Here is a 17253-nt window from a genome sequence, read left to right on the forward strand (position 1 = left end):
TCGAATAACGCCCAAGGCTATTCCCACTCTCTCTCACTTCTTTATGAAACCAAAGATTGAAACATAATCACCACCGAGCTTGCCACGCCATTCTGGAATCTCCGAGTATCTCAAGTTCTAACGGCGAGATCTCATTGTTCTCCGCGAACTGTATCCTCGCGCGGTGGGTCGAGGAGGATAGTGATTTTCCAGCTGCGTGTATTTCGAGCGTCGCCGCGTCGCGAGAAAAGATCGAAAGAGGGTGAACACGAGCGAGAGGCGGCTCGATCGATCGCCATAACTTTTCCTTCGACGCGGCAATTTAGACGCGTCGTTGTAAAACGGTTGGATCTACTTAGTCCGGATTATTTATCGCGTTGATAGGACGCGGCGCACGCCGCAGTTACTCCAATAAATAACTGCGCCGACACGTGGATGCCTGGCCGTGCATAGGAAACGGATTTTCTACAAATCAAAGAGCTAAAGAAAAACGCGATGAACTACTTGAAAACCACGATAGCCACGGCGAAGAACATTTTATGTGAAGAGGAAGTCGGAAGGAAAGAATAAAGTTCTTTTCGTTTAATCTCTGCAAGATTCTTAACAGAAGTCTTGATCGGGAAAATTTTGTTCTACGTACTTCGTTCATGACGGAGAGCACAATTGCACCGATAACAATGAAAAATTGTCGATGATTTAAACTTCGTAAAAAGAAGACCATTTAGTGGTCCATTTGGCTTCATTTCAAAGCGAGTTTGCTTTTTTTTTTTTTCAAAAATGAGGATACTTTTTCTCGTGATCACATCCACTGTTACTTATCTTGAAGATTTTTTTTTTTTTTTAATCATTTTATTCAACATCAGTGTTGCATAATGAAACTTTAGGATTTTTTTAGAATTTTGACCTCGATATTCAACAGTTAATAAAATGATGAAAGAAAAATCGTATTACAGCAAGTTTGAAAGATCGTTGAAAACGATTTACTCGCGAGAAAATTTTTCAACGTTTTTACACGCGTTTGAAGTTTGACAATTTCCGAGAAAATAATATCCTCGCTTTTCCACCTGTTACATGATGTAACGTCACCTTTGAAAAAAAAAAAAAAAAAAAAAGCGAACTTACGATTGTCAGGGGCTTCACGCTTGAAACGAGTCCTTTTGACTACGGAAATATCAATAAACGTCCAAGGAAAATTTGCGTAAGACATCGATGAACGATTTCAACGTTTTACTCATTCTATATATACATAAGTGTATACATACACATATTTATACTTGAAAGTACGTGTCCATAATTAAATTAATGTTTCTTCTACTGTCAGATAATTATTATCATCCTAAATAAAGTTAATTAATTTATTTAACGTGGTCACAAACACGATTTCTCAAGACACAGTTCAAAAGTAGAGATACGCGATCGGCATACGTGTATTTTCAAACTCGAGTCCCTGGAAAACAAAGTCTCTGAACAAATAGATATTATCCGATCTTTTTGACTTATTTTTCCGTCGACGCCACGATCATCCGATGCCTGTCTAGCGGCCGTTGCACCGCGTTTGTTCGAAATTTCCACGCCACGGAAATTTCGAAGAGCCCCCCCCCCGTCTGTCGCAAATCGAGCGAGACGAAAGAGATCGTAAAAGGTCAAGCAAGGAAATTGAAACGGAGTGTAGCTCGGGCCGGAAGGATCCGAGTAATAACATTGGTTTCCAAGGGGTGGGTGTGGGAGGAGGAGAAGAAGCTTTGAATGCTTTTAGATTGCAGCCGTTTTCTACGCGAGCAGCGTGCTCGCGTTCAATCATCGCCGAGCAACGCTGCTCCTTTTCGCAGCGATTGATTCGATTAGTTGGCGCCGGAGCTCTCTCTCTCTCCCCCAGTTGATTTCGCCTCGCGCGGACTTTGGACAACTTAATTCCAGCCCGTGTCTTTCACGCGCGTTGCGCACCGTGTCTGGCGAGGGAAGGAAGTGAACGTCGTTTCTCGGTAATCGAACGATTACCACTGTAATTGCTGCGAGTTTGCCAGGTTCAGCTCGAGCCGAGCGTAGATAGACAGATGGGATCGAGCGCGTCGCCTTCAATTGTTGGATTCGAGTATACCTCTACTACTTGTCGAAAATGAAAACAATATTTTTCAAGCGGACTCGAACGGGATCGAGCACCTATCGAATATCTAGTCGTTGGTTTCGAGATCTTTCTGAGTGATGGTTTCGGCATTATTTGGATTAAATAATATACTTTCTTGTTTCACTCGATTTTATCTGGTCAAGCGGGTGATCCTTTTTCTAAATTGTTTGATCATTTGGCTATCAGATGATACATATTCTTCTATTCTGTATTTGTTTTGACAAACGATTTTGTCAAATTAAGTTTCATCCTCTATTGGGTAGAAGAATATATTTCTCTTACTTGACTCGAGTTTATCTTGGAATAATCTTAGTTTATTTTATATTAAGATTAGGTTTTCCCCCTATGGGCTCGGGGGATAGAATAGGCCCATCGTAATCCCTGCGTGTCGTAAAAGGCGACTAAAAGGGATGAATAATCTTTCAGAAGATGGAAGATTCAGATGAAAGGAAGACACCTACTGATGCAGAGGGTGTCGGAGGTTAGCAAGTGGTTCTTCTTTAAACTGTTTGACTATTCGACTATCAATTCTGATTTTGTATTTTGTATTTGTTTCTACAAATAATTTTGTCAAACATCGGATAGAAGGATAACATGTGTTCTTATTTGACTCGATTTTATCTTGAAATAATCTGACGTTAGTTTATATATTGACCAAGCATATGATTCTTCTCGAAATTATTCGATTTTATTTGTCTATCAAATAAAATAACTTTTCATTCCGTTGTACGAATAACTTCCCAAAATAGTTTCACCATTTCACCATGTGTTATTCGTTACTTCATTTCAGCGAGTTGAATCGAATAAAAGCTCAGTTGAAAATGATTCATTTACTTATCGAAGAAAATAAAAAGTCAATGAAAACTTTTTCTCACTCACTATTTTCAATTTATTGTTGTTATTTGTCTTCACTCGGAGCACAAATATCCTGGTAATTACTCTAGAGCTCAGAACCAGACTGTATAACACCTCGCTTTGCAAAATTATTCGTGTTTACTGTATACATTTTATAAAATTCAACGTGACATGATACAATTTATATTAAATATTAATATATATATATTAAATATACTGCACTCGTTGAAACTCGGGAACGAAACTCATTGTCAGATCTAATCCACCTCTAGTACTAGTAAATACACGCATTGAACTTGATCCCTCCCCCCTCCCCCTGTCTCTGAGTAGTAAATACCTGCTTACGTATGCAGTGCCAGCGAAACTGAAACTACGATGAGGAAACCGAAGCTACGGAGAGAGATCGAATCGAATTTTTCAATTGAATTCGCCGGCGTGTCCCGATGAAGTCACTTTGCCAATCGCGAGAAGAAACGGTCCTCCTCGCGGAGCTATTATTTCAATGGGAGGAAGAGGAGCCCGGGAGCCCTCGTCGTGTTTCGCACGGGTATATGCACAGGTCTCATTTGCTCGAGGAGCTGGTTAGTTTCCTCCCCTCCTTCTCCCAGCGCGCGAGCATCCCTCTCGTAATGCACCCGGTGGATCTTGCCGATGGTGGCAGGGCACGGTTGGTTGCCCATGAATAATCATGATCCATTCCGACCGGTATCTAGACGAAGTTAAGAGGCTACCGGGGTTTGCTTGCACCCCAGGGGCGCGGGAACAACGGGAAAGCAGGCGACTGAACGAAACCAACAGGCCGACGGTGGTTCCCCCCGCGTAGAACGCGCGTTAGTTCGCGCGAGTAGCGTTGATTAACTTGTCGAGGAATTAAGGCCGGCGAATCTACGATCGCGGCAATCCCGCCACGTTTTGTCCCTGTCGTTCAGGCCAATGACGCGACGAGCATCTCCCTTCCTCTCCACCAGAGTGGAATTACAGTCCGATTGACTGCATAGTTTTGCGTGCAACGAGAGTGGAAACGTGAATGTACGCCTCGCGGGAGTTTTGCGAAATTTGCCCGATATTTTCTAGGAATTTTCTGTCGCGGTCGGAATAAACTCCGGCCGTTTGCTTCCCGAGTCAAATTTTAATTAATTTTACATGATTTTATCAGAGGGTATTACCGGTAGAACTTGATTCACAATTATTTGTATTATTATTGTATAATTCGTTATTAAAAAATTGCTACTGCATTCCACTGTTCGTGGAAAAATGTATCATTTGTTTTCATAGGATTTTTTTTTTTTTTTTTTTTTTTTTATAAGAATATTAGGTGTTTGTTAATTCACTGTATTTATAATTCACACAAAGTTTATATAATATTCTACTTTATGTTAAGATCTGGAAATCGCAATAGAACATAATCGGTACGTTTCGAATCTTAAATCTTGTCAAAATTGAATTTTCGTGACAACTAAACTCGATTTCAAGCTACCTAAATATTCGGACTCTTTAACAATTGTCCAGTTTCAAATTTTAATGTCATCTCCATCGTGTCTGACGATACTTGCGTGATGCGTTGCATTTAGTTTGAGTTTATGTGTTTCTCCAAACATGTACTACCATGTCACTACCTCTCTTAGTAACGTTACGCGAACGTCATTTTTGTTCGCTTTCGACTCTCGCTGCAGGTGCCAGGAGTATGCGACACGCATAAGCGACTCGATCGTTCGCAGGAGTGCATTCACAACGTCTGCACTCTGCAATTTCTCCAATGAATAGCTACTGCCACGTAACCGGATTCGTATAATAAATTCGCGAAAGGAACTGCGAGCTTATAATTTCAAAGAGCTTGCAATTTACGATTGTTCTTCCCATTCCCTTTCCTTTTCTTTCTTTTCTGGATTATTGGTTAACCACGGCCGATCAAAACGACGAAACGAATCGTCGTCGGGCGCTTTGTTCGCTGTAGAGAAAAACGACTTTGAAACGCGATCGGGAGTGCCGCGTTTATAATCCCCGCGTCGTGTTTGCGCGAAAACAGTAATTTATAAGGGGAGAAGTGTCATTCTCTCCGCGAGGAGTATTAAAATGCTTTTACAAGGAGGGAAGGGAAAGAAAAATGGCTCGACCAGGTCAAAGAGATGATACGCGAACGAACCGACGTGGAATCGGTGCTTTTTAACCCCGTGGGAAGAATTGATCATGCTCGTTCTTGCTCTTTTACATGCAAATCCGATGACTCGCCATGTTACACGTACACCATCATCTATAAGTATTCGGACAGGACGAAATTCATATAAAATGTATAATACTTCGAATGGGACTGTTTAATCTGATTCCAATCTGTGGCAGAATACAAACGTATTACATTTTACAGGTTGTTCCACTTAACTTGAGTATCTTAGATATTTTTGCTGATACGAAAAGAAACTTTGTTATTGTCTTAACCGAAGTTGTTCAACACTGGGAGGGCATAATATGGTGGTAATTAATTTTTTTTGTTGGAGAAGGAGCTTCGAAGATTTCGAGATTATCTCCATTTATATTTTTTTAAAAATGAAATTGTATCTGTATAAATATTTTGATCCGTAGGAAGAATATTAACTTACATATATCGACAGAAATTATTAATTTAGATTAGAGTATTTCATTAGATTTTAGTTTTGCAAAATTTATCGAGGAAGGAGAGAAATGGCATTTAGGTCAAAATGTCTACTAAATTATTCTACTTACTTCTTTGTAGAAAATGTCAAGTTGCATTGATTAATGGATCGAAAAATATATATTTTTGGGTGATCTCGATATCTTCGGAACCCTTTTGTCTACAAAATTTATTACGTTATTCCCTTTGTACTGACTAACATTTTGAAAATATTTAAAATGCTCATTCTTTTCGTCTATCAATCTTTTGATAATTTTAAAATTTCAACAACGACAGCGCGATTTACAATCACACTGCTGAATACATGTCAAGATCAAATTAAAGAGATTCTTCACTTGAACCGTATGTCGTATCACAACGATCTGTTATATCACACGTGTATATTTTTGATCGAACCGTGTTCCAATTTCAATCAGACCGAGACAAAGAGTGAATCCAGTGGGGGGAAAAAGGTCGCGACCTGAGGAAGGGGCTGGCGCGGCAGACGGTAAGCTACGGTGCAACAATTACGAACCATTTAATTAGAGGCGAAGGATTCCCATACCGCGCTCTGCAAGTGAGCGTAGCGATCTCACCTGCTCGGGCTGTCACGTTGCTGCCTGGTAGAATTAGACGATCCGCGTACTCTATCTGCGGTCGTTGAGGGCTGACTGGAATGAGAAAATTAGCAGAGGTTAATTTGGCCGTCGCGCGGCTGGGATATTCGGGGAGCACGCGTCCTGACGTCCCTCCGGACGTCGCTCGTTATCGTCGCGTTATCATTTAATCGCCTCGTCGTTGATTACCTTTTGTCAGGTGGTATATCTCGATCGACTCGCCGCGATCCCGCGACAACTCGCTTATCATACGATTTAACGAACTTCGCTTTCGCGGAGGCACACGGTGGCACTTGATTTTGGAAATTACTCGAACCGAACTTCTCTCAACAGAGACTGTTTCCATGATCACGAGGATAAGTGGCAAGATAGAGATGAACGAACGAGAAACGAACGCGAATTTTGGAGATGCTGCTTCTGACATTTTCCTGTTTGTAATGGAATCAGAAAAAAAAAAATTATTAATAATAATTAAAAACATATTTAAAGATTTTTTTCTTAAGAGAATTTATTGTGACGTACAGCAGATAAAACAAATTTCTATTTAGGCTTTGATTATATTCGTGAAAATGATCATTAACAAGTCATTTTATGCATCTTGCGAACTTGATTTTTCTCACGACACTTTGGCATTTCTTTCTCTGAATGTGCCTAATCGATATTGCGATTTTTCCATGCATTATCTCTATGGTATCGGACGCGACCGAAAACTCGTTAAATAAATAAATAATACGTTGAAGAATGCAAAAAAAGTCTGCAGCCACTATGCGAAATGATTTACTATACAGACGGTTGACGCATGCATCGCTATTTTTATACATCAGTAACAACGCTTCAAGCACAGCCATTTATATATTTATTTATTTTATTTTGCTTATTTATTTATTTATCTTATTTACTTATTTAATTCAATCTATTTATTTACTTCATTATATCCACTTATCTTATTTACTGATTGAATTGAATTAATTAATTAATTTCATTACATTTATTTATTTTACTTATTTATTTGTCTCATTTACTTATTTACTTATTTTATTTTATTATGTACCTATTTTCACAACGTCTCAAGAGCCTCCGCTCCGCAACTCACTGCGACATACAGACCGTAATTTGTAATTTGTCCGTCGTGATCTATGAATCGAACAGTAACATTCATCTCAATCAATGCCGCATCGTCGATCGTCGAACACGTCGCGGTGCCCGATTTCTTTTACAAAGAACGCGACGTAACGTTTGACGCGATCCGTCGGTAGAATTTTCCCCGCGACGACCCAGTTCCGTAACTTCACCCTCGATTCGGCATTGTCTTCTGCCGCTGATACGGCTGATACCTGGGGCGAGTAACGCGTTAATTTCGTCACAATGGAAATAACGACAATGAAACGCGACGAACGCGGGGGCTTTGATGACCACGCCGCGCTCCGGTTTGTAGCCGCGCGGCACAATACACCGGAACGTGACAGAGAAATGGCCCCTGCGTGGAAAATAGGAAGCCTGTTAGTCCGCATGAGGTGTTTAACGCGGTGATTAGCATTAGCGGTCGCTTTCATCGAATCGGATCGGGATTGTTGGCGCGCTGTTGTTGAGTTTCTAAGATATTTACCTCTGACGACCAGCCTCGCCGGCTCGGATGCCAACGCGTCCTGCGTGGTGAAATCGCTGGCTGTCACTTGACATTGCCAGAGGCCGTCGTCGAACTCCAATGCGGCGGACCTGACCCAGAGGGAACAATCGCCGATGTCTGGCCGCCCCACCCACTCGTATTTCTTCAAGTGCATGCCGATCGGCTGAAACAATTTAGATTCCATCTTTAGGTCGTTTAAATCGTTGCTGCTGCCGCTGCTCTCGATTCAATCATCTTTCGAAGCCGAGGAGGAGGCTGTAGATCAGCAGGAACGGGATCGAGTCGCGTTTGAATACGCTTCGTGCAATCTGTAATTTGAATTCTGGACATTCAAAAATGAAAAAATAGAAAGTAAGATGTATTCGGCGCAACGAATGTTTTAATTTTATTTCAAAATGTAGCTTCATCTTCAAGAATGAGAATGAGAATGAGAATCGTCCGTCTGCAGCATTCGGGAATTCTCTGAAAGTGAAAGATATACATGGTCGATAGTTGCAGTGTATATTGAAAAAAGAATTTAAAAAGAACTGCTCGACAGCGGATACGTTAAATCGACAAATCAAAGGGAATGAAAATCGTATGCTGCGATAATTGAAAAACGAAAATAAAATCCCCGTTACGCTGAGAATTTCTGAATCGAAAGTTCACCATTCGATCTCGAAGTGATTCAATTTTATTTACGAGCCGCTCGATCCCATCTCTACCCATCGATACTCGAGTCTATTTGGCGTGTCGTTTTCATTTCCGGAAGTGCTCGTGAAACACTACGAGCCCTTGCCTACTACCATTCTGAATACTTATAAATAATACAATAAACCAACGACTATTTACGTAGGAGGCAGTCGACCCGATCTGCCCGGGTAACCGGCTCTCCTCTCGTGCACGTCTGAAATACAATAGTTCCTAGCCGTTCTTCAGATTCCGCTCGAAGACGAGTCGTTAGCGTTAGCGGGTTGGAATCGGTACGCGGGCAAGGCGAATGGAAAACGAATCGAGGGTAAAGCGAGCCGCGTAAATCGAGGGCCGAGTGGCACCAACAGACCTCCCCCTTCCTCTTCCACCCCGTAGGTAGACAATGGCCGGCGTATGTCAGCGTTTTGCCTCGATCGTTTAATCGACGGACGAAAAGGGACTTGGATCGTTCCTCGTTACCGGAATCCTCTCAAGCCCTGCGCCACCGAGAGGTTTTCACCTCTTCTCTCTCCCGGCCACCCTCTCTCTCTCTCTCTCTCTCTCTCTCTCGTTTCACCTCCGTCGTTTCTCTAAGCGGCGTTCCATCCGAAATGAATCATCGGCTTCCGGCTACGGGAGGCTCTTCCCTTCTTTCGCGCAGATTAATTCCTAGCTGCTCGGCTAGGAAAATGCGGCCTTAGCAAGTTTCGCAGTCATAATGTGCCCGTAATTCAAGGATCGATTCTCCGCGGCGGGGTAGCCTCGACCAAGGGGTGGAAGAGGTGGGTGTATGCTGCACCATATAATCTATCTGGTCGGTTTTGCTCGCTCGCGGGTCGCTGTTCCACGTTTTAAAGGGCCGTTTTCACTGCTCCGCTGGCGGTGTGCGGCTCACGGCCAGGCCACAGTCACTCACCGATCCTCGTACGTACCGTTATCTCTCTGTGTACCTCGGCGAAACTGGATCACGCCGCGCCGTCGGTCCAATCCTCCCCAGTGTTGCCCAGAAAAATCTCGTCGTTCGTCATTTAAGGCCATTAGCTGGTTAACGAGTTTTCGTAATCCCACCCGCCCGGGACCAGCCCTGCATGCCTCTCCGCCTCACCATGGAAATCCTTCTTGAGTTAACGCCAGCTTTCTCTCCTCCGGGGAATTGCAACTTTTCTCTTTTTTCCTCTTTCTTTCTCCTCTCGCGTCTCTGGCTTCGATGTAAGTAATTTTCAACGATATCGTTCTCTCTCTCTTTCTTTTTCACGCTCGGTCGCGTGGCGCCCCTCTCTCTCTCTCTCTCTTTCTCTTTTTTTTTAGATTTCAACCGACGCTCGTAACAATGTTAATCGTCGAGGGGAAACGTAGAAACTCTCGTTCTTTTTTTTTTTTTTCCTGTTTTCTGAACCGAGCAACTTCCTCGGCGACTCGACTCGTAATCACCGGGGCAACTCGGTTCCCCCTTGTTCGTAGTTCTAGAATAGATCGAAACCGACTTCCGAGTAACCGCGGATGTTCCACGCTACAAAATCAATTACGAAATCGACACTTCGTTAAGGGGGCAGGGCAGTTTGACGGTGCTAAAAATTACGAATACTTTGGAGGGCTAGTAAAAAAAAGAGTATTATATATTTGATTGACATGAGCTTTTGTGGTTTATTTGAACGCATTATGAACTATAAAAAGCAACATTAAAAAAGAGAAAAAGAGCGCTCTCGTTTAACTTTTTAACGGCATCTTTTTACATAACTTTTTTTTACATTTTGCCTATCGGTGTGCATGATTCCAGCCAAGCAGGAAGTTAGTTGCAACAAAAAGGCAAAAAACGTTCGAAAGTAAACAATATTCCCTAGGGATTGATTGATCCAACATTTTCATTTTTGTAGAAATTATGAAAATAGCAGCTGTTTGTTTTTGATGTATTGAATCTATGCCAGAAATTTCTATGTTTTTTGTTTATGCTTTTCGAAAGTATTAAAAATTGAAAAAATGTTCGATCGTCAATCCCTAGTAAATGTTACACTAAAGATACCAAGTTTTCACAGTAATCGGTTGATTAGATTCCGAGATATCTTGCACACCGTTTTTAAAAACTTAGTTTCGAGAAAAAAAAACTCGTTTAAGGTTTCAGAACGTTTTACTTATGTATCGCGGCTCACAGTTTTTACAATTCGCAACTAAATTGAATCCAAGTCCCCTAATATTTAATTCACCAAAAGTAATATTCGAATCGCACGATATATAATACCGCTTAAAGTTGTCAACAGTGATGCAAATTCAATTATTCTGTAATCCGCGGATTTATTATTATACCCCAGAACAAGTCGTTTTGTGTCTTATTTCTAAGACTTCAAACTACTATCTAAAACAAAAAAAAAAAGAAGAAGAATCGATTTTTTAAAAATTTCAAACTGTCCTGACCCCTTAATCAAGTCGAAATTTTTCGTTGAGCCGCGTGGGATTGCGTGCCTTATATTAGTAATGAATACGACGCAGGCTCGCCGGGGAAGCGCGCAGTTTATCATTCAACGGCAGACACAGTAATACAATGGCGGATTCCTCTCGCGATGATTGTTTGCGCGCGTAGATGAAGGCAGAGTGGAGTACGCGCCCCCAGGACAAGAAGAATAATGAGTTGCCGGCGCGTTGACGTTTACCGTCGCGAGACGGAGCGACGCGTACGCAATTACACGGATATTAGCGTCTTACCGCGGTGGCGTGTTCGTTCCTTCCTTCGTTTTTGTCGCCCGAGAGGACGAAATCGTTTAAGGTTAAACGCTTCGGCGCACGAACCGTCGACCGGTATCGACTAAAAGCCACTTGCGTGCACGCGTTTGCTCAAGTTTTACCAGCGCTTACGTATCGATCTGCAATTTGCGCGAGTAGATCCTGATGCTTCGCTCTGATTTGATCTCTTAACGCTTCGATGCTTTTAAATATTTGTTACGAGACGATGATCGTGAGAGTACTTCCAAGTTGCGTGGAAGATATTTGAAATAAGAAAATCTGAACAAACGTGAGCTGTTGTGGCGAGAGTCGTCGTTTTATTTTCTGATACGCCAGAACGTACGGATTGACGTAGTCAGGTATTCGTACACTCCATAAAAAAAATCCTTAAAACCTCTCGCGAAGAAAAAGAAAAAAAGAAAAAGAAGAAGAGAAAGATCGTGCTACAAATTTTCAAGAGAAGAACTCGCTGGAAGAACTCAAACAACGTGACAAGACTGACGAATCCCAGAAGCCGTAAAAACTAGTCAAACCGACTTGTATCCCTCCTCCTTCGTGAAGCTGTCGTGGCAAAGTCCCAGCGACAAGAAATACGCGTCCCGGCCTCGCGTTCGGAACGTCGATCGGACGGAGCTAAGTCACCGCCACTGTCATTCATTTAAAGGATTAAAATCCGCGCGACGCACGGCCGGCGTTCACTTACTTAACCGAGAAGGGCCCTCTTGCTCCCCTTTTTCTTGTCCCACGGTCGGTTCACGGCCCGGCCTCTGTCTTCGTTGCGCACGGCCACGGCCGCCTGCCACCTTTCCACCTTTTCGTTACTCCACGGCCTTCTCGTGACTCTATGTTCTCTCCGGAGAGGCCGCGACCAGCAATCAGCGTAATGCACCCGCAGACACGCTCCACCCGCACCTCCCTGCCTCCATCCTCGCTCGCTCCACACAATCGCACGACTTCCACACACACACACACACACACACATCGACGAGTCACAGATACAGACAGAGAGAGACACAGTGCACACGTTCACGTACGAATCCACACGCGAGGAGGAGCGTACAAACGGCCAGGGTACATACCCCCTGGGCCAAAGGCCTTGATAACACGAGCGAGAGCTTGAGTAATGCAGACGCAATGGCAATCTCTTCGAGAGCAACGAAATAGATCGCAGGACCGTGGATCGATGCCTGCGCGGAACCCCTTTCCCGGTTCCCCGCAAGAACCTCCTCTCTCTCTCTCTCTTTTTATCTTCCTTTATTTCTTTCTTCCGTGCAACTTCCAACAGTCGGGACGGGATCGAGCCGGGTTTCGCTCTTTTTCGGCGAAAAAGTTGTTAACTCGGAGATTCATTGCCCGAGACTCTTTGCCGGGTGGTGCACGAGTAGTTGCCGAGAGTCCGAGGCTGACGCGCGATGGAGGGATGAAAGGGTAAGGGTTGGTTCACGGGCGAGCAGAGCCACAGGGCCAGGCTTGAACGAGCGTGAAAGACGGCGGCGGAGCGTTCCTCCTTGTCGGAATGCTCTTGCAGGAGGTAAAAGGGTGGCTGCTGCGAAGACGCGAGGAGTGGTGGCGGCGCGCCAGTTGGGGGGTTGGAGCACGCTTTCGGAAAGGAGCTTTCTGGTAATCCAGTGAAGACGATTCCCGTACGCCTATTTCGCTAAAGTGATTTCGTGCCTTCGAAGGATTCGACGTTTCCACGCCGCGTGAAACTTGCCAGTTGTTCTCTTGCCGGTTTTATCGGTCTCCGGTGGTAGAGTGGGGGAAGTGCATCTCGCAAAGCTGGAACGCGTGTCCCGTCCCTTTTCTAATTCCGGCGTTTGCTCGCACGATCCTCCGCCCGATAGCGGGAAATCCTTTTTCAAACCCAGTTGTAAGCCGAACGGGTGTATCGGCGAATTGGCTGGCGTTACAGTAGTTTAATCGGCCCGGCTCGCAGCCCCTCGCGACTGCAAGCCGATCCTGGTCGGAAATGGAATTTCATTTTGATTGGAAAATCCCGCGACTTTCACGCGGTGACGTTGGAGCCGAATTAAGATTTAATTACGTTGGTGTCGAATTCAGATTTAAACAGAGGAACAGGGAAGAGATCAAATTTGACGAGCTCGAAACTTGGCATTAACTTTGACTTCTGATTTGAATCATACTGGAAGCTTGATCTTGGTGTTGATGTTGTGGATGTTAAAATAAAATGGGGGATGAGGATGATCAAATAAAACAGAACGGAGGGAAAAGCAGAAAAAATGCGTTTTTTTTTAAACGACATAGATAATTTTGGAGATAACTAGCGTTTGTAGATTAGAATGTAGACACTTTGTGTATTCAAGTTGGATATAAAATAAAATGAGGGATGAGGATGATCAAATGAAAGCAGAAAGAAATGCGTTTTTTAAACGACAAAGATAATTTTGGAGATAACTAGCGTTTGTAGATTAAAATGTAGACACCCTGTATATTCAAGTTGGATATTAAAATGAAATGAGGGATGAGGATGATCAAATGAAACAGAACGGAGGGAAAAGCAGAAAAAAAATGCGTTGTTTAAACGACGAAGATAATTTTGGAGATAACTGGCGTTTGTAGATTAGAATGTAGACACCCTGTATATTCAAGTTGATTTCTCTTCGAGATAAACTGGGGTATTCTTTCGCGGAACGCGGAATCAGGGGAATTTTCTAGGCAATTTTCCTGCCGCTCCGATGGTTTCCGCGGCGTCTCGATCGTCGGAAGGAAGTGAAAACAATACGGATAGGCGGGTGAATAAGAACGGAAGGAAGGGTTTTCGCCGCGCGGAGAACGAACCCGAGGGAAGAGAGAGCCAGATACAACACACCCCCGTAAAACAAGAGTAGCGCAGATCTCATGAGAAAATTATCCCGCTCGTTATTTACATCTTTCATAAATATTCACTTTGCAGGGAAGACGGAGAAAGAAGGATCAGTTTACGGGTTAGAGTTTAGGATAGATAGATAGATAGATAGAGAGAGAGAGAGAGAGAAAGGGAAAAGGGAAGTTCAGTTGGAAGTAACGAGAGACCACAAACGACATAAATCTCGGAGCGTTTCGGAGGCGATCTCGTTTCAGGATTTAGAAGGGTTGCTTGCCTGTTCTCTAACGCGGTAAAATGATATTCTAACCACCGAAAATGCAAAATGTCAACATCAGTTTCCTCGAAAAGTCACGAAAAATTTCGACGCCTTCGCAAACGAACTGTGAAATCCCGTTTAACCCTCGTCTGTCTCTCGTGTCACGATTTGGCACGTTATTCTTATGAAATATATTTCTGTTATTTCTATTACTCGTGCGTTCCTGCTACGCGTGTTACAACGCCTCGTTCACATTTTGGAGAAATATTATACATGTTTCTCTCAAAACTGGAGGTAGTAAGTGGATACTTTATGCAAGAAAGAGTCAAAGTACTGCAGAGTACACTTGCAACTTAAGAATTTATGTTACTTATATGTTATATATACTTATATATTTTACATTGGATATATATGTTATTTATATTTATATCGTAACGTTATATGGTAGTTTGATACATATCTCTCACAAAATGTTATGTTATCTTGTAGTACAGTGGCGAGACTTTGCTTTTACACATCTGTATCTCCAACACATAGCATATATCTCTGATTTTTGATAACAAAGGTGCAAATAATATTCACTTTCAAGTCATGCCTTTTAATTATTATTACAGTACTATACAAATATAATATTACATTTTTGAACTATGTGATCGTGATAAATGAAAATAATGCTGGATAGAATTAGAGAAGACAAGATCGCGGATGTGGAATTGAACAGCTACGCGCGAGCAGGATTTTTAGTTAAAAAAAAAAAAAAAAAAAACCGGGGAATTTAACTGCTTATCTTCAGCAGCGTGTCGATTTTATATCAAGGAACAAACACAGTTGTAAAAGCGAGAGACGGACGATGGTTAAAGTTTTCCCGGTGTACGCCTTTCATAAAATCGGTTACCCTTTGATCGTCGTTTTCACTCGTTGAAAGTGAAATTTCACCGTTATCAGTTTGTCGCTGAATTTCCCAGGCTTCCTTTTTTATCCTTTGTATCCCGAGTATCTCACTGGGGAGCAAATATTAAATTTTGTTTAACCGATATTTAATGGAATGGTACGTTGCTAACCTCGGTTAATATACTCGTTAAAAAGTTCCCTTGAGAAGTGCACGGACCACGTAATGTGGTTTATAATTAACCGTTTCAATCTCAATGGATTTCAAACAATGTTTTGCAGTAGACTATGAAGATGAATATGATTTTTTTTTTAAATAAATAGTCAGAATTGCGTTTAGTCAAAGGTTTAGTTAGTGGAACGTACGAATGCCAGGAGAAAATATGCGGATAATTTAACTTAACGTTTCAAGGCTCGAAGTAAACGAGTGATTTTGTTGAGGCGTGCATTGACAAGCGAAAACATTAATAAAAGAGTAGCTGTACACGCGATAGAATAAATGTATACATGAAAAGGTGAAACATTGTCCCGTATTTATTGCACAAATATTTCGTGGAAGGGAACGATATAATTAGAGGTATGAACCTGACACCGGTGCAGGATCTGCATCGGGTCTTGAATGTAACAAATTAGGTTATTGAAAGAATTCATGGTTCTCCGAGTTTTCATCGTGTAATGGCTCCGGTGTATTTTTAGTAGCAATGTATCGTAAGCCAATTCTGAAAAGTGAACTGAAAGTGCCACGTATTAATCAGTTATAACACGGTGGGGGCTAGAAAAATTATCGATCCTTCTAGTATCAAATCTACAATAAAAAGTTAGATCATCTCTGGTCCAAACGCTTTTCGTATTGAACCAATTTTAGGAAGTTCGACTATTTTCTAAAATAAGTCAAAATCCTAAAATTTTCTAATTTTTCCCAATATCAAATCTATAATAAAAAGTTGGATCATCTGGTCCAAACACTTCTCATACTGAATCAAAAATTCCAAGAAGCCGGATTATTTTCTAAAACCACTTTGAATTGTAAAATTTTCAAAACCAACCTAGATTCTAAAATTGTCTATAAAAAGGAGAGTGAATCGAGACCAAGTTCGATCGAAATTCAAAAAAAAAACTATTGAACGAGAGGCACGAGCGATTTTCATCGGGAAACGATTAAACAGAAACAACGGGTACGGGTCTTAAATATACCCGGCGTTTGCGCTTGGAAATCTCTCGGAGCCGAGGTAAACTAGGGGTAAACTTATTTACATCTGTCGAAGCTGCCATCTTCGTACGACGTAACTTACAATTGAAACCCGCGGTTTATCCGAGCAAACGTAAACGCGGAACGGGAGCCTGTGCACACACTCGGCGCCCCGGAGAGATGGTCTGTCGAGAATTTGCAAATTCCGCCGAGCGATAATAAATAGAGGAATTGGATATCGTCCGTTCGCGGCGAGAGACGCCGCCGAAGAGAGATATCGGTCTCGTCGTATCGATCATCCGCCTTCGGAGCCGTCTCTCGTCGATTTAACGGAATTATCGCGAAACGCTCAAAGGTGCATCGATATCGAGAAACGTGGTGAAAACGTGGAAGCGTGAGGGACTTCGAAAAGGAACGTAATTCCTCCGTAAAAGAAGTGGTTGAAATTATTTCAATTTCCGCGTATATTGCTGTGTTTTTCTCTCTCTTTTTTTTTTTTTAATTTTTCTTTATCGCTTACAATGAAAAGAGAAATTCGTACTTCCGGTCTGAGGTAATATTCAAACTGCTGTAATTTTGCGAGAAAGGAAAAAAAGAAATCGTACGACGATAAAACTGGGAACGTTCAGTTTCGAACTCGAGGCCTGTATTTTCAAAACGTTCACTTTGTTCTACGATGCTTTTGCACGTATTTTCAGAAAAATGCGCAGCAGGTGGTGAGGTTTGTTAATTTCGTCTCGGAAATATCGCATATCAGTGCGTAATAAATACATCGAGCAATTTTTTTTTCGTGACTGAAACTAACAATGGATTCGAAGATCGCAGCAACTAATTTGATTAAAATTAAAATCAAAAGATGTAGTTAATGCTTCGCCAA

General features: G+C 42.2%; 1 protein-coding gene across 2 annotated transcripts in view; it reads right to left on the reverse strand.

Moving 5' to 3' along the window:
- LOC122526980 (hemicentin-1-like) overlaps positions 1-17253 on the reverse strand; it is a 181655-nt gene that overhangs the window by 20117 nt on the left and 144285 nt on the right. For both annotated transcript variants that reach the window (XM_043650718.1, XM_043650717.1), the window contains exons 4-5: positions 7809-7992; positions 6121-6256 (exon numbers count right to left, since the gene is read on the reverse strand). In XM_043650718.1, the coding sequence (XP_043506653.1) occupies positions 6121-6256; positions 7809-7992 (320 nt within the window). The remainder of the gene's footprint in view (positions 1-6120; positions 6257-7808; positions 7993-17253) is intronic.

Source organism: Frieseomelitta varia, unplaced genomic scaffold (genome assembly GCF_011392965.1).
Source record: "Frieseomelitta varia isolate USP_RPSP 00005682 unplaced genomic scaffold, Fvar_1.2 scaffold_206, whole genome shotgun sequence".
NCBI lineage: Eukaryota > Metazoa > Arthropoda > Insecta > Hymenoptera > Apidae > Frieseomelitta > Frieseomelitta varia.